This window comes from Nothobranchius furzeri, chromosome 15 (genome assembly GCF_043380555.1).
Source record: "Nothobranchius furzeri strain GRZ-AD chromosome 15, NfurGRZ-RIMD1, whole genome shotgun sequence".
Classification (NCBI taxonomy): Eukaryota; Metazoa; Chordata; class Actinopteri; order Cyprinodontiformes; family Nothobranchiidae; genus Nothobranchius; species Nothobranchius furzeri.
This window is the reverse complement of record NC_091755.1, coordinates 26,178,271-26,199,101: the sequence shown is the minus strand read 5'-3', so window position 1 is coordinate 26,199,101 and position 20,831 is coordinate 26,178,271. Positions and strand designations below refer to the sequence as shown.

General features: G+C 42.0%; 1 protein-coding gene across 2 annotated transcripts in view; it reads right to left on the bottom strand.

The window, feature by feature from the left end:
• Positions 1-20,831, bottom strand: part of lrp1ab (low density lipoprotein receptor-related protein 1Ab) — an 89,133-nt gene that overhangs the window by 23,317 nt on the left and 44,985 nt on the right. The window contains exons 7-41 of one of the 2 annotated variants that reach the window (XM_015967901.3): positions 20,610-20,772; positions 19,979-20,201; positions 19,094-19,283; positions 18,825-18,968; positions 18,490-18,726; positions 18,131-18,311; positions 17,651-17,873; positions 16,989-17,178; positions 16,777-16,899; positions 16,077-16,217; positions 15,675-15,800; positions 15,395-15,511; positions 15,232-15,312; positions 14,987-15,154; positions 9,511-9,693; positions 9,122-9,319; positions 8,775-9,020; positions 8,434-8,631; positions 7,408-7,612; positions 7,069-7,233; positions 6,661-6,905; positions 5,240-5,371; positions 4,716-4,943; positions 4,424-4,598; positions 4,159-4,253; positions 3,488-3,637; positions 3,190-3,330; positions 2,982-3,110; positions 2,760-2,891; positions 2,552-2,686; positions 2,321-2,450; positions 2,101-2,227; positions 1,847-1,998; positions 1,608-1,732; positions 1,088-1,462 (exon numbers count right to left, since the gene is read on the bottom strand). In XM_015967901.3, the coding sequence (XP_015823387.3) occupies positions 1,088-1,462; positions 1,608-1,732; positions 1,847-1,998; positions 2,101-2,227; positions 2,321-2,450; positions 2,552-2,686; positions 2,760-2,891; positions 2,982-3,110; positions 3,190-3,330; positions 3,488-3,637; positions 4,159-4,253; positions 4,424-4,598; positions 4,716-4,943; positions 5,240-5,371; positions 6,661-6,905; positions 7,069-7,233; positions 7,408-7,612; positions 8,434-8,631; positions 8,775-9,020; positions 9,122-9,319; positions 9,511-9,693; positions 14,987-15,154; positions 15,232-15,312; positions 15,395-15,511; positions 15,675-15,800; positions 16,077-16,217; positions 16,777-16,899; positions 16,989-17,178; positions 17,651-17,873; positions 18,131-18,311; positions 18,490-18,726; positions 18,825-18,968; positions 19,094-19,283; positions 19,979-20,201; positions 20,610-20,772 (5,973 nt within the window). The remainder of the gene's footprint in view (positions 1-1,087; positions 1,463-1,607; positions 1,733-1,846; positions 1,999-2,100; positions 2,228-2,320; positions 2,451-2,551; positions 2,687-2,759; positions 2,892-2,981; positions 3,111-3,189; positions 3,331-3,487; positions 3,638-4,158; positions 4,254-4,423; positions 4,599-4,715; positions 4,944-5,239; positions 5,372-6,660; positions 6,906-7,068; positions 7,234-7,407; positions 7,613-8,433; positions 8,632-8,774; positions 9,021-9,121; positions 9,320-9,510; positions 9,694-14,986; positions 15,155-15,231; positions 15,313-15,394; positions 15,512-15,674; positions 15,801-16,076; positions 16,218-16,776; positions 16,900-16,988; positions 17,179-17,650; positions 17,874-18,130; positions 18,312-18,489; positions 18,727-18,824; positions 18,969-19,093; positions 19,284-19,978; positions 20,202-20,609; positions 20,773-20,831) is intronic. The other variant, XM_015967902.3, reaches the window with a different exon arrangement.

The following is a 20,831-nucleotide window of genomic DNA, read 5'->3' as shown; positions in this document are numbered from 1 at the left end:
CCCAAGGCTGAGCCCAGCCACCCCATGGAGAAAACTCATTTTGGCCGCTTGTATCCGCAATCTTGTTCTTTTGGTCATTACCCAAAGCTCATGACCACAGGTGAGGACTGGGCGGTAGATCGACTGGTAAATCGAGAGCCTTGCTTTCTGGCTCAGCTCCGCCTTCACCACAACAGACCAGTTCAGCGTCCGCATCACCGCAGACGCTGCCCCAATCCGCCTGTCGATCTCCTGCTCCCTCCTTCCCTCACTTGTGAACAAGACCCTGATATACTTGAACTCCTCCACTTGTACGTCGCTTTGGACAAAAGCGCCTGCTAAATACATAAACATAAACATAAACATAAACTTGAGACAGGACCTCTCTCCCGACCCGGAGTTGGCAAGCTGCCCTTTTCCGGTCGATGAATTGAGATGAGAACAAATACAGTCAACATGAATATTTTGGGATAAAGTACTGTCCATGTGTACACCAAGACCAAACCTGAGAGATAGTTAAATAATGTATAATCACCCATCTGGGGTTAAATAGTGGTACTGAAATCATATCATATGACAAACCCCCTTCAGAAAAGTAAACATTTTCTGAATAATACAATTATTAGTGCTTAAATGAGAAGTGTGCAAGGTGAAGAGGACCGCTCACACAACCCTGTGGAGCTCCAACAGTTATTGTTTACCTTACCTTGAGTTCTTAGGTGGAAAATAAATGAAAATTAATAACTGAAGAGCAGACTGTTACAACTTTGAAATCTAATCTCATTATATAACATTGTAATTAGAAAACTAGACACACTAAAACAGTGCCTTTCGCTAATGCAGCAGGTAGGTGTAGGAGACTATTTTCATGTTCAGCCTGCATGAAAAACTCAGAGTGACCGATTAGAATCATAAATAGTAATTAAAAATGTGGTTCAGTGAACCACATCTTTAAAGTCAGCAACATACATCTAGTTGGAAATAGTCAAATCACAGACTGTTTCTGTGCAAACGTTTCTTCGTCAACCAAATAAGTAAAAAAAAACAGGCTGAAGAAAAGTTTAGGTGCTGCAAGGTTAAACATGTTCTTATATGACTCAGCACTTACTGTCCACCACAATCTTGCGATCTGTGCCATCGTCATTGATCTGCTGGATGTTGCCAAAGTGAATGTCACTGAAGAAGATGCGGTTGGATCCCTTTCCTCCTCCTCCGTGGTAATCAAAGCTGAGAGCAATGACGTTCTTCATGTGTTCAGGGTCCTCAAACGGTTTTATTGGCGCATTGAGATTCGTCTCATCAGACAGATGGATACTTTTCAGTATGGTACGCTCCGAGTACAGTAGGTATCCGTCATAGTCGCGGCAGCTGCGGTTGTCTTCTGCCAGCATGCCATGAGCACAGGCACAGGTGCGCTGCCCGTTTCCACGGAACAGACACAGCTGTTCGCAGCCACCATTTTTATCTTTACAAACATTTGTACCTGTGGAAAACATGGTAATTTTTGATAAATAAGCCATGGACAAAAAACTGATGATCTTTGCTAAATACAAGTTCAAAGTGAAGAGTGTTAATCTGGTTTTCGCTATATATGGATTACTAGAGTTCCCAGTAACTTCGTTTCCCACCTTGCTGCCTGGCCCTGTTGAAAACTTTAATGTCCTTCAGTTGGACACCAATGCCTGTTCTAAGCTGCACAGCATCTGTAGCATTGTCTTTGCTGCCTCTCTTAATAGAGCCATTGGCATGAGTCCTGAACAAAAACAAAAAACAAAAGCAAGCCAGCAATAAATCATTTTAGGGACGACTATAACAGGGAATGAAAACTTTTTTGTGATTCATATACGATGAGGAAAAAAATGCTGACCTATCACTCCAATAGATGTATTCCTCAAACACAGACACAGCAAACATGTCCATGTTGTTATTGGCCAGCACCAGCTCCCTGTTCTGTCCAGTTTCCAGGTTGATGCGCTCAATCTTATCAGTTCGAGCATCGCACCAATAGAGCAGACCGTTCTAAACACAAAATAAAAACAATTATGTTTGAGGTGCTTAAATATAAAAGGATAAGATGCTACGTTTAGCCAAACCAGTTGTGTCAGTTGGCCTTAAGCACACCTCATAGTCGATAGAGATTCCGTTTGGCCAGCTGATGCTCGTGTTGACTATGACCAATCTCTGAGTGCCGTCCAACCGAGAGCGTTCAATACGAGGATACTGACCCCACTCGGTCCAGAACAAATATCTGCACACAAACACAATTTGAAAAGGCAGAGAGGAGGAATTCAGATGAATAAAGTTTGTGCGGCGCTATAACACAGGGCAGATTTAGGTTTACCCTTTCACTGGGTGGACAGTTATAGCCCTGGGTTTGTCCAGGCCCTGAGAAATGACCACATAGCGGAATGAACCATTGAGCCTGGCCACTTCAATCACATCAAAGCCTTGGTCAGTCCAGTAAATATTTCCTGTAAAAGAAAAAATATATATACACGTTAGATGATGCTTTACATACACATGTGGATGCATTTATGAATATAGTCGGATTGAAACTGTGCCACGACCCCACCTGCAATCCAGTCAACAGTAATGCCCTCCACCCTGCCAATCCCATTGGTCACCACATCCTCTCTCCACGTTTGGTCTCTCTTTGCTCTGCTGATGGTGCTCAGTCCCATGTCCACCCAGTAGATGGTGTCATTCTCTGCGGAGACGAAGACAGCGTTAAAACGTCACTCTAGACTACTGGTTTTCCGATAACTGTATGCATCACTCACCAGCATGGAAGTCGATGCCGACAGCTAAAGAGGTACCAGACACGGGCACCAGGGCATCCGATTTGTCTGCCGGGTCAAGTGGTATTCCTCTAATACCCTCATGGACAGAGTAAAGCAGGAAAGATCCCATGCCTGCTCAGAGACGATAAAGTAAGGTTCTGTTTATAGGACACAAAATATTTATACTCCATGTATGACAGCAGCTGTGAATTAGTGTCTTACCCTCACAGGACTGCTGCCCTGTTTTGAGGCTGTATCCAGCTGTGCACATACAGGATCTTGTTGTTGGAGAGGTTGGTAGACACAACTGTGAGCAGTCCCCATTGTTGTTGCTGCACAGGTTGATACCTGCTAAAGGGAGAAAAAGAAGTAGAACAGATTTAATCACAAAAAGCTTGTTATAAAGTAATTTTCTAGGAATATTTGTTACCTTTCTGCACATCTTCATCATAGATCCTCATGTGCATCATCGGAGAGGTGTTGTTGCGCATAACTTTCCAATTTCCTCCATCTTTCTTGTTGCAGGTTCCTATCTGGTCGGTTACCTGGTCGGCCCACCACAATTTGTCTCCTGCAGAAAGGGAAAGTCATTCAAATCATTCCTAGTTTTCCTAATATAATTTACTTTGAGTTTTTCCTGAAATATAAGCAGGGATGCCATGTGACTATAAACATTAAAATAAAAATGTATCAATACTTTATTAAATGTATAGCCTTTAGGAACTTACCCATAATGGCCAGTGCTGTAGCTTTGGTGAGTTTGCCTTTACCACCCTCCAGGATCTCCAGTTTAGATCCATCAAGCTGACATCGGCTAATGGTGCCGTTTCCTGAGCTGATCCAGTACAGCTGTGCCTTTTCATAGTCAATAGACAGCCCTGAGAAGAAAGAAAGCTTGTTGCTACTAAATATTCGTACCTGGAAAAAAAGATGCTCTTGATCTGTGTGCATAACGACTTTAAAGAGCAAGTCACCCCCAAATCAACTTATTTTTTGCTGATAAACTTTATAAATGTGTGTCTAATCGTGCTGCAGACATGTGTGGTCAATAATTTGGTACTTCAGTGCATCTTAGTTAAAATTTAAATTTTCTGCCTAAAACTGTCAGTGTTGTGCCGTTGTCAGGTAAAAACTTTGCACTGCATTTGAATTAAAATCTGCCATCGCTATTGGCTAAGAGGTATGCTATGATGTAAACTGGTACATTATGATGTCACAATGCCGTTGTGAGCCTGTGTGTGTGTTTGTTAGCGGCTCCGCCCTCCCGGTCTGCTAGGCAACCGCATTTGTTGCATTTTTCAAACATGAAGAGGGAGTGAAGTAAGTTTCTTGTAGGGGGTGACTTGCTCTTTAAATATTATCTCAGTTATGTCTGAGTTGATTGTTTTTGCTTGCTCACCCACTGGGCCTTTCTGATTGGTAAAAAGTGTGGTGTGGTTGGTACCGTCCATGTTAGCCATGCTGATGTTGTCACCATCCGTCCAGTAGAGCTTCCTGAAATGGAGAATGAATATAAGCCGGATGAGCTCTCAACATGTGACACAAGTAGCAAAAAGGATTTTTAAGTGAAAAGTTACATAAGCTACACAGAAAATATCCACAGTTTGAACACTTTACTAAGTTTTATGAGAATTACAGAATAAAATCTGAATAAATACGCTCACCCTAGCAGAGGGTGAACCACCAGACAGTGGGGCTTATCTAATCCCTGGATAACTGCATTCTTGAAAGATCCATCCAGTCTAGCCACGTTGATCTGCTTCTTATTGGCATCATAACTGGTCCAGAAGAGGTTTCTGGACACCCAGTCTACCGCCAGCCCATGGGCGTTAGACAGGTCTAAAAACGAAAAATCAGAAAGACAGGTTATGATTTCCAGTGTGCTGCTGATACTGAGCTTTTGTACTAATCAGTAATTAAGTCAAAACTCAAGCAGGAGACCACGATTGTTCTTACCAGCAGATACAACTGTCTCCACCCCCGTGCCATTAATGAACGCTCTTTTGATGGTCTGGGTTCGCACATCTGACCAGTAGATGCGATGCTCCACTGCATCATAGTCCACCACTGTCACGTTGTCTATGTCTGGCACGGTGAAGGAGATGATGTAGTTGTAGTAGGGGTTGTCGATGTCCACACCTCGGATCTCAATCTGACGAGCATACAGGAGGAATTTGCGCGACTCTGGAAAAGAGAAAGGTGATTTTCTTTCACACCTTCTTTTGCAGATCACCGATACAAGGATGTAGACTTTTGGGCCTTAGCCGTTTGAACAAATCAGATCATCTAAACAAAATAACCAGAATCTGGCTAAGAAAATGCAACATTATTTCTAGCATAAACCCAATGAGCGAATGTCTTGTTTTAGAGTTTTGTTAAGACATTATTTTTTTCATATTTGTGTCAGTAAAAACAAAAATAAGTATCTTTTGTTTCTTTGTGACAATTTTGTAGGACCAAATAGGTGGATGTGTCCTTGCCTTTGCAGGTGTGCTTGTCAGACTGCAGCTTCATGAGATGAGGACAAGCACAGGAGTAGGTCTGGTTAAAGTTGATCAGACAAAGGTGGGAGCAAGGTCCTCTCCCATCGCTGGTGGCACATGGGTTTGGAGCTAAAAAGATAGAGAAAAAAGAAAAAGAGGAAGAAAATTAGGAAAGAAAGAGGCACCAAAAAGGTATAAGAGATGCTTCACAACAAAAACGAAAGTACATGATGTGCCACAGATTCAGCTAGATATATCACCATACTTTTAGAAAAAAAAGTAGGATAAAAAGTAGATCTTCCAGATCTGTCATCCCAGCTCGTTCTCATCGCTGTCATGAGGAGTTCCATCTGTCAGTTAACAGTTCACTGATATCTCTTTCTGTCTTGTCACTTATAAAAGACCAGCACCTCTCTGCTACACACACACACACACACACACACACACACACAGCGTCCTAAAGTCTAAACCTCCTGAGCTCTAAGGTGACAGTTTGATGTGACACAACACTGTGAAGCAGTTGTGACAAGTCTTGTCAGCCATGCGTGTCCTTGAGACATTCATGTTGCAGGAGGAGGGTTCTGTTTCCTACGCTGCCTCTAGAAAATGAAGCAGCGAGGTGACCAAATTGCTCCTGTGTGAGGGAACAACGTGTCTCACACCTTTAAAAGGTCAGCTGTAACTGAGGAATAGGAGCCAACATGAGGACCATTATGCTAGTAAAAGCAGGATAAATGTAAAATAAACCACTTTCTCCTGATTTGTTTCTCCCAAGAGGAATCATTTCATTGATTTTTATCAGTAAGTAAAATTTATTTCGTTATTTTGCTGGTTGAATGGGGAAAATGCTGTGTATTTAACATAACACTGCTTGGTCAAAGATGGGTTAATATGACGTGTGAAAGGGGCTGGGTGGGCACTGAAACTCGAGCTAGGTAAGCTAGCCGAGGCTAGGTAAGCTAGCTGAGGCTAGCATGTTTTTGGGCTCCGCTGGACCACCGCGGTCAGAGATCCGTGAGGTCGTCACTGCAAAAGGGAGGATTACAGATTTTTAGTACCGTTTCTCTCTCTCTTCCTTCCGTAAAAGTGCCTGAAAACCTCCTGGTTCCATGTTAGCTTTGAGTTAGCTTGGTTCCGATTTTGATGGGTTTCGATCATTTGCTCCCACCATCACAGCCCCACTCTCAGCTCCACGTCTTTGCAGATTCTGGTGATATGGCGGTGGCGAAAACACGAGTTGTACGGCCAAGATGGTGGTGGTGGTAACCGTCCATTTGGCTTCAAAAAAGCCCCACAAAAAGCTGCGAGTGGGGTTTGTCCATCTTCATATATATATATATATATATATATATATATATATATATATATATATAGTCATTGGTTTCACTATTAATGTCTGTATTTAGTGTGAAACATACCTTGTGGTTGCCTGGATGGGTGATAGACCTGCAGGTCAAACGGCTGTGTGTTAGTGCGTTGGACTACAGTGACGTTGTGTCCTGTCCATTTGTTGGCTTTGGCCAGTGTGTTAGTCCTCCAGTCCGTCCAGTAGACCTCTCCTCCATACATGGTGACAGCAAACGGGTGGGAGAGATACTCATGACCTCGTAGCACCTCGATCAGTCCAGAACCATCATACTTGGCAGAGTAAATCGCATCAGACCTTAAGAAGCATGAAAACAGAGATATAGATCTTGTGTAATATTTACAAAGACAGGTCTGGATACTGGTAAAATGTTAAATGACAAGAAAAGAGAAGCAAACCAAGCGTGTGGCTGATGTACTAAGAGGATGTGGTGCAGTGGATGCATTCAGGTGAACACTACCTGGCATCGATCCAAACAATACGTCTCTCCATGTAGTCAACAGTGAGCCCATTGGGCCAGCCACCACTGCCCGTCTCCCTGTGGATGGTACGTCTGCCTTCTCCGCTCATAGATGCTGCCTCTATCCTGGGCTGACTAGCATCCCAGTCGGTCCAAAACAAAATTCTGCCAAAAGAAAATTCCCAGAGTGAAGGATTTCACAGATGCGTTAAAGGTTTCATAGAAAATACAGGATGCTGAATATCTCCCGTTTATCGAAAAAGGTTAGGAAAATTCCAGTAATTTTCCATTTTCCTAATGCGATGATGACTTTAGAATCCCTCCATCCATGCTTCTCACCCGTCACGAGGGTCTAGAGCGATTGCCCGGGGATGCTCCACTTCCCCGGCCAGCAGGGTGGTTCTCATGGTCCCGTCCAGTTTGGCCACCTCAATCTGGTCCAGATTGCTCTCCACCCAGTAAATGTTTCCTGCAATCCAGTCCACAGCGAGTCCCTCTGGAGTAGCCAGGCCGTACTGAATCACCACCTCAAAACTGGTCAGGGCTGATCCAACAGAAAAGCACGAGTTTAGAAACAGGATGATGTGTTTTTGTTCCTTATAAAGCAAACAAAAGAAAACCCAAACTAAACTGACCTGAACTGTTACTTCTCTGGAAGTCATCAGAAAAAAAACAAGCTCTACTGATGTGGTTTTGACAAGCACCGCTTCCCTAACCTCACTCCTAAGAAAACAAGCTGCAGACGTCAACTCTCATTCTTGTCTTTATCAGTTTCCAGAAACAGCTGGCTCTCAGATGAAGAGTAGAACCAAAACGTGGTTTGATTATCTCGGCTACAGGAGATAACAAGCCATTCTGACCAGTCTAATTAGACGGTAAACAACCTATTGACATGCCACTTTAAGGGGATGCCGTGTATCTTCATTACTCTGTTGGCAGTATCCTGTGAATACTTGGAAGACACTGAAACCGTCGAATCTACGAGCTGGCTGTCACGTCCTTGCTCATGAAACTTGTATTTATGTTGGACTTGAAGAGCTGGGAAATGAAACAGCCGAGTTTTATTCCTCCTACACAACGTCGGTGTTCTGGCAACAGTCACACACTGTGAGTACCGGGACAAATGGGAAAGGACAAAGCCTTCTGTGCGCTCCTGAATTACAGCGCAGGGAAGAAGACCTGGGCTCACCATGTATTCATGTACTCTTCAGAAAACATTTAGCTCTTGGTAATTACTTCATATTTACTCGGCTAATTATCAGATAATGCTCAGTAAATACAAAGGATCTCAAAAAGACATAAAAAATTTGACCCATTACAACATATTTTATTTTACTTGAGCTAAATGTTTGTTTGTTGCTTTACCTCCATTGTCAGACAGTTTCCCCCGGTAGATCTTGTCCTCCACAACATCAGTCCAGTAAAGGGTGCTCTGGTTAAGGTGGAAGTCCAGTGCTATGGTGTTCCTTAAACCTGGAACAAGCACACTGAACTCTCCCTTGTGAAGGTCGATCCTCCTGATCTCATGTCGATTGGAGAAGATGATGAAAGGTTTGAAGGGATCTGAAGAAAAAGACTTTATTGTCTCATAAATCTCATTATAGTTTCCTAAGAGTAAACATGTCAACCTGTTAAAAAATGATGAACAGAACCAATTTTATTTGGCAAAATCTGAACAATGATTTTTTTAAAGACATTTTCTTTACCAGTGCTTTTGCAGCTTTCCATGTCAGCCTCCAGCTCCCAACCCTCGTAGCAGGAACACTTGACGCTGGACTTCTCCTGTTCGCATTTCTGACTGCATTTAAGATGTTTGGCACAGAAGCTCTGGATCTGGCAGGTCTTGTTGTCAGGTCCCAGCTCCATGCCCAGGGGACAGGAGCAAATGAAGCCCTCCCCAGGAATAATGCTGCAGTTGTGACTGCAACCACCGTTCTGCACAGAACACAAGTCTGCAGGAAACAGAGGCAACAGGGCTGTAATTACACCAAGAACTGCCTACATGTGCTGCTTTTAGTTATCAAATGGGAAAATGTTGTGCTTTTTTGTTTACCACAAAGTTTCTCATCAGAGGCATCAGGACAATCGTCGGTGCCGTCACACAGCTTCTCGGCAGGCAAGCAGATGGAGTCGTTAGTAGCGCACATGTGATGGGACAACTTGCACACCAACGTCTCACAGTTGTCCTCATCTGAGTTGTCTTCACAGTCGCTGTCGCCATCACACACCCAGGCCTTGCTGATACAGCGAGCTGACAAGGCCAAAAAAAGTTCATTCTCAGCTTCAGACATCATTAATGCATTCAGGTCAATGTAAGGGTGCTCTTTACTGCACATATGTTCATAAGTGAAGTTTTTCTGTGTGCACACATTACAAATCAATCAGGCCAAATTAAGAGAGTATCACTCCTGATCTCTGCACTCTAGCAGAAAGAAACTTTACCAGAGTCTCTGCAGCTGAATTTGACTGCTGGGTCACAGGTGTGGGTGACACCCTCACAACTGTTCTCGTCACTGAGGTCCATACAGTCTGTGTCGCCATCACAGCGCCAGCGATTAGGAATACACAGACCATCCATCCGACACTGAAACTCATCTACGTGGCAGCCGCCGGGAGGACGGGTTACTGGAGAGAAAAATAAAAATGGAGTGAATGCATCATCCAGCATAAAAGTAGCAATGAAATATAACGGCAATTTTATATAAACCAAAGATCAAGGAGAAAACAAAACCATTTAAATTATTCATCACTTTTTATGTATGTGACCTGACTCTGAGCTAATCCGATTCATGTTAGAAACAGATTAGAAACACCTCTGTGGAAGTTTTCTAGAGAAATCCCTTTCTTACAGAACAAAAATCATCACAGTTCCTGCAGAAATTATGGAGATTATGACCCGTCAACGTAGAAATTGTGCAGATATTACAGGAACACACAAAGTCAGACAGACACAGCAGATCGCAGATTGCACATTAGACCAGCAGGTCGTGCTGAGCCCCATGTTTTGCATGCTGGGACCTGACAGCAGCAAGCCTCATTTCTGCATGGATGAAAGAAACCATACGTAGAGCACCACAACACTGTTTCAGTGCAGAGGCAGCTGAAAGAATTGTGCAACTAGTTTCTTTATGTCGCTTTCTCAGTCTGTTAAACTGGAAAAGGCACAGCAGCTAAACAACAGCCACCAGCTGTAAACATACCAGTCATCTCACAACATCTGTGACTTTTGCAGGCTCCCATGAAAGGATTGAATTGTTTTTTTTACCACCAAAACATTATCACACCCTGAACAGAACAAAAACAGAGGATTGCAGCAGATGTTAAGTGGAAGATGGGCAGCAGGCAGGAAGCTGTAAAGACCAGGGGCCTCATTTATCAAGCTTGCTTACGCACAAAACGGGGTCGGAAAACTGCGAAAGCAACTTTCCACGCAAACTTTGGGATTTATAAAGGAAAACTTAGTGGAAAAATGTGCGCAACTTTAAGTTGACTAAGGACCTGGCTTACGCACATTTTGGACATGGAGAGCACCTGCAGTGCTGCTGCTGAGAAGGATACAAATATGAAATCCTGCAGCATTGTCACTTGTACTGCTTCATTTTCACACAGAACAAGACCCCACAGTATGAATGTGTTTGGTAAAATTATAAAAATGTCACAGGAAGCTCAGTATGATTTTTGCAGGCAGGAATTTATTCTAGATTTTGGATGACAGATCATGTTTGGTTGCGGGAAAAGGGGTTTAAAATAGTTCATTTGAATGTGTGCGGTTTGAGAAATAAGGTGGCGGATATTCAAGAAATTTTGCAAAGTTATAATTTACATGTGTTAGCAATACCAGAAACACATTTAGATGACACAATTAATAATGAAGTAGTAGAGGTTAGGGGCTATAATATTTACATAGACTAGATAGGAATTTGTATGGTGGAGGTGTGGCTGTTATGTTCAAAATCATATTCCAGTTAGAGTAAGAACAGATTTCATGGTAACTGAAGTTGAGACACTATGGTTAGAATTGCAGATTCCTCATTTAAAAGCTATCATTATTGGATGTTGTTACAGACCACCAAATGCTCCTATATACCACTTGGATCAGATAGGAGGTATGTTGGATAAGGCATGTGATCTGAGAGAAGAAATTTTTTTCCTGGGTGACTTTAATATAGACTGGAAATCAGGAAATTGTCCATTGAGGAATAAATTGTTTTCATTTACCAATATTTGTAATTTATCACAACTCGTGCAGGCTGATACTAGAACTCCGATAAAAAGTAATGGCAAATTTTCCGCAACTTTGATTGACTTAATTTTTACCAATATGGCAAATTTATGTTCTAAAGCAGTTTCGATTCCAGTGGGCTGTAGCGACCATAATTTAATTGCGGTAACAAGGAAAACAAAGATGCCTAAAAAAGGCCAATTATTTGTGTGCAGACGGATGTTTAAATATTTCAATGAAGATGACTTCATAGAAGATGTGAGGAAAATAAGTTGGACACAGGTTTTAAGTGAAGAAGATCCATGACAAACAGTAGCAATTTTCAATGAATTGTTCACAAAGGTGTTAGACAGACATGTTCCTATAAGGAAACGTGCTGTGAGAAGGGTATCTGCTCCATGGCTGGATGAAGATTTAAAAGAATATATGAGGCAGAGGGATAAACTTCAAAATGAAGCAGTAAAAACTAATAGTCCAGATAAATGGAAAGAGTATCGTAGTTTACGAAACTTTGTAATTAAATTAAATAATCATAAAAAACGGTTGTATTATCAAAAAAGACTAACTGATGCAAAATCGGATAGTGCAAGATTATGGGGTACATTGAATGAAATGATGGGTAGGCAAAATAGGTCAGCTCCAACTTTTTTGGATGTAGGGGGAACTTATCTCACTAAACCAACAGAAATTGCTAATTATTTAAACCAGTTTTTAACTAATAAAATTAAATTGTTGCGAGATTCTATGGAAAATAGTCAAACCAAAAATATTTCCTATCAACTAATTAAACAAAAAATAATGTTAAATAAAAACTGCCAATTTCAATTTGATAAAGTGACTGAAGACAAGGTTAAGGAGATAATATTAAAAAGTAAAAATAAACCATCTGGCATAGATAATATTGATATAAAATGGTTAAAGTTAGTAGTAGATTTTATTTCATGTCCTATTGTTCATATAATGAATGGAAGTTTTAAACAAGGTATTTTCCCATCTCAATGGAAAACAGCAAAAATAATACCTTTAATTAAGAACAATAGAGAACCACTGTCTGGTCAAAACAGTCGACCAATAAGTTTGCTACCAGCTTTAAGTAAAATCATGGAAAAAATTGCATATGACCAAATTCAAGATTATTTTGAGGTAAATGCATTAAACACAAAATATCAACATGCTTACAAAACAAATCACTCAAGCACTACTGCACTTATTCAAATAACTGATTATTGCTTAGAGAATATTGATAGTAATAAGCTAATTGGTTTTATATTTCTTGATTTAAGTGCGGCTTTTGATGTTTTAGATCATGATATTTTATTACAAAAACTTAAACACTATGATTTCATACATCTGCTCTTAAATGGACTAAAAGTTATCTTACTGACAGAGAATGTCAATTTTATTTCAATGGCAGTTTTTCTGAAAAGGGTCTGATGGAATGTGGTGTTCCACAGGGAAGTTGTTTGGGACCTCTTTTGTTTTCTAATTTTTTGAATGATTTTCCTTGGGTGCTGCAACATGCGACTACAGCAGTATATGCAGATGACATTACTGTTTTAGCTTCAGCACATACGGAGAGTGCATTGAATGAAATATTAAAGAGTTAAGAACAGTCGAGCAGTGGATAACTGCTAACAAATTAGTGATTAATGCAGGAAAAACTAAATGCATGGTAGTTGGCTCCAAACATACTTTACAGACGATGCAAAAGTTACATTTAACCCTGAGTAACAACGTAATGGAACAACTAGAAGAAGTAAAATTACTGGGATTAATAGTTGATTGTAAATTATCATGGACAAGCCAGATTAATTATGTTTTACGCAAAATGGGGAGAGGTATGGGCATAATTAAATTTTGTTGCAAATTTATACCATAATATTTACTTGTTCAATCATTAGTGCTTTTTTGTGTAGATCAAGCATCTATTATTTGGTCCAGTACAAGTGAAAATAATTTGCATAAGCTACAAGTAGCACAAAATAAAGCTGCCCGTATTGTTTTAGGCTGCCCTTACAGAACGAATGTGGGAACTATGCATGAAAAACTTGCTTGGCTTGATGTGAAGAGTAGATTGAAGTATTTCTTGGTAACAGCTGTGAGGAAAATAATAACTACAAAAACACCAAAAATTATACATAGCAAATTATTGTTTTTTCAGATAATCATACTTATAACACACAACAGATAAATTAGATGAAATGTGTTTTACCACGCAGTAGAACAAATCAAATTCAACAATCTTTTCACTATAAAGCTATGCTTGCATGGAATGCATTACCTAGATTTTTAATTTTTGAAAGTAATAACATTTCTTTTCAGAAGAAACTGAAAATTGTTTTGTTTACACACTTAATTGTATAGTGACTATGAACTCTGCAACGAAGGATTGAGAATCTGTTTGAGGTCGAATACTGGATATCGATGAACTGGTATCGATGAATGATACGAAACAATGGACATGATGTCACCATTCTGTTATATTTTATTTTCAATCTTTATTGGTGTGATTAACTCCTTTCCCGATATTAGTTTATATATGTAATTTTGTTCTAGATATGTGATTTCATTTTGAGCTACTGGTATTATATGAATTATGGATGTGTGTGCGTGAATGTGTGTGTGTGTGTGTGTGTGTGTGTGTGTGTGTGTGTGTATAGGGTATTATCTCATGTAAACAATTGCATGAAAATGTATGAGACCCCAGGAAGACTAGCATCTGCACTTAGGCAGAAGCTAATGAGGATCTCAATAAAACAAAATGACCCCCACCCCCCCACCCCCACCCCCCACTCACACACACTCACACACAGCCTGAAGCGCAGAATACGGAATGTAGAATATCAGCAGGGGACAGATTGAGACAGAATGTCATGCGTCTGTGACCATGTGTGTGTCCTGTCACTGTGACCCAATTGATGATGCGCCCTGGCTAGTTGAACAGGAGAGATCTTCGTATGGATGACTGGCTAGCGTGTGTGACTTTCACCTGAGAGTCTGGGGATTGAATCCCGATTTGACCATTTTTTTTAAATATCCGCCACAGATCTCTCTGAAGAATTCACAACATTGACGGCTTCAGCAACGCTGTGCCGCTCCGTGGATTTTCTCTTATTTGTTTTGCAAAAGCACTTCCTTTCATTTCTCCACCTCACCCACAAGTGCCTCAATTTCTGCTTCTGTGAAATTGCGCCTCCTTGATCTGCCTTGATCTACGGTCGTCATGTCATTGGCGGAGCGCTGCAACAGCCGGCTTACGTATAAGCATGAGATCCACAAGGCACTTTGCACTGACTATTTATGGCAGTAAGTGGGCGTGGTGAGGGCGGGATGTAACTAAAAAGCAGCTGTGAAACATTCTCGTTAGTCTCCGATTTATGAAGCGGAGATTGCGTGCAGCTGCGCGTACTCCATGTTTGATAGATCACAAACCTACTTGGCGTAAGTACATTTTTTTTGCTGAGCTTAAGTACGGTTTTAGTAAGGACTCTACGCAATGTTTGATGAATGAGACCCCTGATTGTTGAGATAGGATGGAAACCTCTACAACTGTAACAACAACAACAACAACAACAACGTGTAAACAGAGAGAAATGCAACATGATGGGATTGGACCTTTAATCAGGTAAACTACAAACATTTATCAGCAAACACTAAGACAAAGGAGACAACGCCATGAAAAAAGGCCTTCCTTACCTCGGTTGGTACAGTTGGCATGAGTCTCGTCGCTAAAGTCTCCACAGTCGTTGTCGCCATCGCAGGTCCAGTATTCTGGGATGCAGCGCCCACTGTTGCACTTAAACTGGACACTAGAGCAGGAATGGCTGCAGCCGGCTTCATCGCTGTTATCCCCACAGTCATTGTCTGAACACAAGTGATTTTATCATGTTTATTGGATTGTTTTACAACCTTTATAGAAGCTTATGGGAAAGGATACCCACCGTTGTCACAGCGCCAGTTGATATTGATGCAGCGGCCATTAGCACAGGTAAACTGGGTTAACGGGAAGCAGGTTGGGTAGGCTGGGAAAAGAAGACACATATTATGTTCATTAAGAAAAACCTACATACCTCTTAAAGGTAAAAAAGTACAGCAAACACTCACCACAGGAGTCTGGTTCATCTGAGCGATCTCCACAGTCATCGTCCAGGTCACATGTCCAGGAGATGGGGATGCAGCGCCCACTGGCACATGGGTACTGGTTCGGTGGGCAGGTACGAGCTGGAAGTGAAAACAGAAAGTCTAATCCAGATGTTTGCTATAACATTCAACTCAAACCCCACTGGGACAAAATAAGCACTCTAAAGCCTTGCACAGCATTAAAAACAATATAACGACTTAAATGCTCTCAGAATGGCACATGTGTTTAAGCTGTATCCATTACCAGAGCAGGTGGTGTTGGATTCATCCTCGTCATTGCCACAGTCATTGTCCCCATCGCAGAGCCATCTCAGGGGGATGCAGCGGTTGTTCTTGCATTTGAATCGGTCAGCTGGGCAGGTGTGCTGGTCTGCAGAAAGAAACAAAAATATTACAGTTTTCAATACAAGCCCTTTAAAAATTGCACGTACAATGAAAGGGGAGAAAAAAAAGATCAATATGTGTGTGTGTGTGTTCCTGGGAAACAGCTAATGAGAGCAGAGTTGGTCACATCACACAGTATGGAAACAAATGTTGGAAACTTTTGTGTGTGATCTGTCAGCTTGTGTTAGCTAAGACCTTCAAGTATAATTTTGTTTTTCCTGTGTGTTGCTATGTATCCATGACAATGACGCAGCACACTCACGGCAAAGGTCGGGGGCCTCGTCGCTGTTGTCCAGACAGTCATTGTCCCCATCGCATTTCCAGCGCTCTTGGATGCAGCGGTTGTTCTTGCAGGCGAACTCCCCAGGCTGGCACTGCGGCGGGGGCACGTAGGAGGGGTTGGCTGGAGATGAGATCAGGGTGGGAGTAGAAACAGATAAATAGCTGCAACTTGAACTGAACAATAGAAACAAGACAAAGCTTTTTGATGCCTCTTAAACTAAGAAAAAAATCAAACTGCATCTCAGATATATTCACCTTAATCCCCCCATTTAGGTTAGAAACACATGATGTCAGTTTACAGCTAGTTCCAATAAAACCAGCATGAGGAATCAAACTAATTAAAGTCATCATGATGAAGTCAGGTTTATGTACTTTAAAGAAAATCCTTTCTGCCGTAAAAACTATTTATTCAAGCATTCACCCTAAAAATGAACAATATTTACAAATGTGAAGAACGTGTTAGAGGAAAGTATATCCATTTCACTTCAAATAGTTTTCTTTGATGCACTGAGATGGCATTTGTCGTGAACTGCAGCTAAGAAAGTATTTGGAACAGAAAGTATAATTTGCAAATTGAAAGTACAGCCAGGAATTTTTCTACTCGGCTCCTGCAGAGTAATGAATTTTCCGTTCACAATGACCTCAAGCGGATCTGGGCTCCCAGTAAGGCAGCTAAGTACCTTTGCAGGTGACATTATCAACATCAAGGATCTGTTCATCCGCACAGCCACATGACCTGCCGTTAGGGATCGCCAGGCACAGGCTGCTGCAGCCACCGTTGTTTACTCGGCACGCATTAGTGCCTGCACAGAAAAGATGTAGATAACTGTCAATTTATCATACTTATGGTTCCAAAAAAAGAGTCAGAAAAAGAAACAAAAAGGTCAGGTACCTTGCTGCTGATGCGCATCATACACTCTGATCTCAAATATAGGGGGCCGCTCATTGCGGAGTAAAGTGACGGTCTTGGTGACCTGGTCTAGTTTGTAGATGCTGCCACCACGGTACTCATTCCAGAACAGAAATTGTTTGTAATGGCACAAGCCAAATGCGTGGTTAAGCGTCTGGCCTTCATACACAACCTGTTAAATCAGAAAACAAGAGAACGGTTCACATCATAAAAATGTAGCCAACAAATGAGCTGCATCTTGTTCTTTGGTCATGAACAAAAGAGACATCACATTTTTAAAGGGGTACTTTGCAGTTTTACAAAGCTTTTAGCACTCTCTAGTGTCTGTTAGTGAACTTATTTCTTTTTAAAAGCAGAAATGTCTCCTCAGCCTTCATTAGTGTCTACATGAGTGATTCATCACTAAATGTCAGCTCCAATTTTACTAAGTCCAACAGGGACCGGACTGGCATTCTGAAGTTGCAAGTGCGACGTTTTGGCCAGAGAGAGCATTGGGGGTCTGAGTGGCATTTCATTAACCCTGTAAAGGATCATTTTAGCACATTCTGGCTCAAGAAAATGATTTAAAAATATGAAAATGTTGCATAGTATATCTTTGAAAGAAGACCCATTAGTGATGCAGAATATTATCAGAAAGCCCCAACCTTTCGCTCTGTGGTGTTGAGGTAAACCAGCTCGATGCGGTCGTAATAAGCATCCACCCAGTACAGGATACCCTGAGGAATATCCAAGCTCAGGCCATTGGGCCACAACACCGTCTTGCTGGTCAAAAACACTTGATGATGCGAACCATCCATCCAAGCTTTCTTGATCTTTCCTCTGTTGCTCTCTGTGGGATCTTCCTCCCAGTCAGTCCAGTACATCCACCTAAAAATAAAATGATAAGACATTCCAGCAGGAACTGCAAATATCTCTAGCTAGGATAGCTTTGATCAGTGATAATCTTTGATGGACCATCCCACGACAACACAAACAAAGCACCTCCCACACGCCGACACAAAGATAATGAGTATTCAAGTTCATCAAACATCTTTAGTGAATGTTTCCCACATAGCTACAAATCAGAAACTTTTCAGACTATCTTCTCCCACTAGTGAACGCTGCTTCTCTGAGAAGTGTCCTACCCATGCTGTGGATCCACAACAATGGCACGAGGGTGGCTCATCTTCCCCTCAATGAGAGTCTTGCGAGTCTGTGAAGCTTTCTCCAGCCTGGCGACACTAATACTCTTCTTAGGTCCATCATCTGTCCAGTACAGATTACCTCCCATCCAATCTACTGCTATCCCCTCCACTGTGTGAATGCCTGAGATAAGGAAAAATGGGCCAAAGTGAAAATGGAGCTATTAGTGGGCCAATCCAGAACGAATATCAAAAGAAGAAAAACCTAAACTATTTTTTTCCCTTAGTAAATTCTCTGAGGGCCTGAATTTAAAGTCAGACAGTAGAAATTACTTCCTGAGTCCCCTGAAAAGCCTACTTACCCTCCTTTAGAATGATGTCTCTCTCTGTGCCGTCGATCTTCTGCCGACCAATGATGTAGCTGGTGGCATCGGCAAAGTAGATGAACTCACTGGCAGCATGGAAATCCAGAGCTCTGGGGTTCATCAGGTTCTCAATAGGAATCATGTACTCATCAGGCACCTTGGCATTCATGTCCATCCCCCTGATGATTCCAGGGCGACCCTTTCCGTACACTAGGAACAACTCGTGATCCGGCTCTGCAAAGATGGAAGTTCTTTTATTAGAGACCCTTACATCTCTCAGTGATTTCTATCAAATCGGCCTTCTCGTTCTTCCCATCAGCTCTCCTACTTACTCTTGCAGGACTTCCCATCACTGCCGAGACTGAATCCGGAGCGGCAACGGCAGGTTCGAGTCTTGTGGTTATTGCTTAGCAGGCAAATGTCGGAGCAACCTCCAGCTTTTCCAAACTGATCCAGAGCGCACGCAGGACTGCGCACTGAAAACACAGTCCACATAAACTGCAGTTATTGTTTTAAATAAAAACATAAATAGTCTGTGTTAAAAGACAAGACGAGGATCAGACAGTTCGCCAACGGCGAAGCTACGAATGACATCACACACCTTGAGGTTGGCGTCTCTGGTGGTAGACGTGCAGCGCGGCTCCTCGATCCAAACGGGTGACCACTTGGAAGTCGGAGCTGTTGAAGCGGTTCACTCGAATCACACTGGTCTTTGGGTTGAGATTGCCTTCATCTGAGTTTGTGGCATATAGATAGTTCTCAAACACAGTCAGCCCATACAGGTGCTCAATCTGGAAGGCATTGAAGACAGAAATGCAGAAACATCAAAGGACAGTGAGAGCATAAAGTGAAACAGCTCATGACTAATGGCTTGCGAGATATTACTTGTGTTCTCCGTTTTATCTAGATGAGTACACAACTTATCCTGCAAGATGTAACGTTTCAAACAAATAACTCATCAGTAAAGAAAACACAGTAGTTCAAAACTCCCATCTACCAGTATCTCAGAAACAAACAAGCACACAGAGAGATAAAAGATTGTTTAAGTAAACTTGGCACAGCATACCATAATGGGTGCACTCCCCATCTGCTGTCCAGCAGATGGGATGTTTTACTTTAGCTGCTCTCCCCTACTGTCAGAATGATGCATGCTTGGGGATCACATTACTTCCCTCCACCTTTAACACACAAACATCGACCCACTACAGCCCTGATTTCATTAAGGTCATTACATTAGTAAAACCGGAGCTAAGCATCACCAAGTGCTAGACTATCAGTTTAGAGAGGCACCGGCCTTGAGAATTACACACCCTTTAAGTAATATCAATCAAGATGATAAAAATACATTTCCCTGGAAATACAAACAGGTACACAAGGGACGAGTGGGGACGAGGATGGCTTTTAGAGATGATGATCTATTACATTATGGTAACATATGTTAGACGAATATTCTTTTTATGAGCTTAGATTCATTTTCTGGCCTCACCTGCAGACCCTGCATGATGGTGTGTCGGTTTTTGCCCTCATAGTCGACCACTTCTATGTAGTCCAGGTAGGCATCGGCCCAGTACACCAGTCGGTTCACCAGGTCTAGGGTGATGCCGTGGGGGAAGACGATCTTACTGTCCACCAGCTTGGTGCGGTTCTGTCCATCCATGTCACAGCGCTCTACCCTTGGGGTTGACCCGTAGTCCGTGAAGAACAGTTTACTGATGCAGATAAGCAAGAGGGAGAGATCAAGGTTAAGACGAGGAGACAAAAATGGAAATTTAATTAAAGTGGAAGAAATTATGTGATTTTTAGAATCTGGATTACTGTGCTTTGGCCTCCAGTATCAGTTCACCTTCATCTTATGCATCTGTTCATTTCAATTGTTTTTTAGGAGGCTAAAAAGAGAACTGGTTCCTCTAAAAGAGAACTACAGCACGTGGCATCTTTAAGGGTTTATGTAGTGCATAAGGACCTGTCTAGGCTTCTGTCTGCAGGAAGGGTCGGATTTTTGCTTGTCTGCTTGGTCAGCATCTTGTCCAACCATAAGACAGCATTTTCCCCTCAAGCAGTGCTTAACCAGCATTTGGGACAACACCAGGTCAAGAGGGCTGAGACATAATACAAACCCCATGACCGGGTCCAAGGCGATGCCTTTAGGGTTGTACAGGTCCTGGTCCAGCAGAGTCACACAAGTCTGGCCGTTCTTGTTGCAAACAAACACCCGATCGTCCACGTCATCCACAAAGTAAAAGTTTCCAGTCAGCCAGTCTATGGCCATCTGCTCCACATCTGATGGATGTAAAGGAAGCGATGCGAGGCGAGAGGAGAGGAGAGGAAAGAACACAACA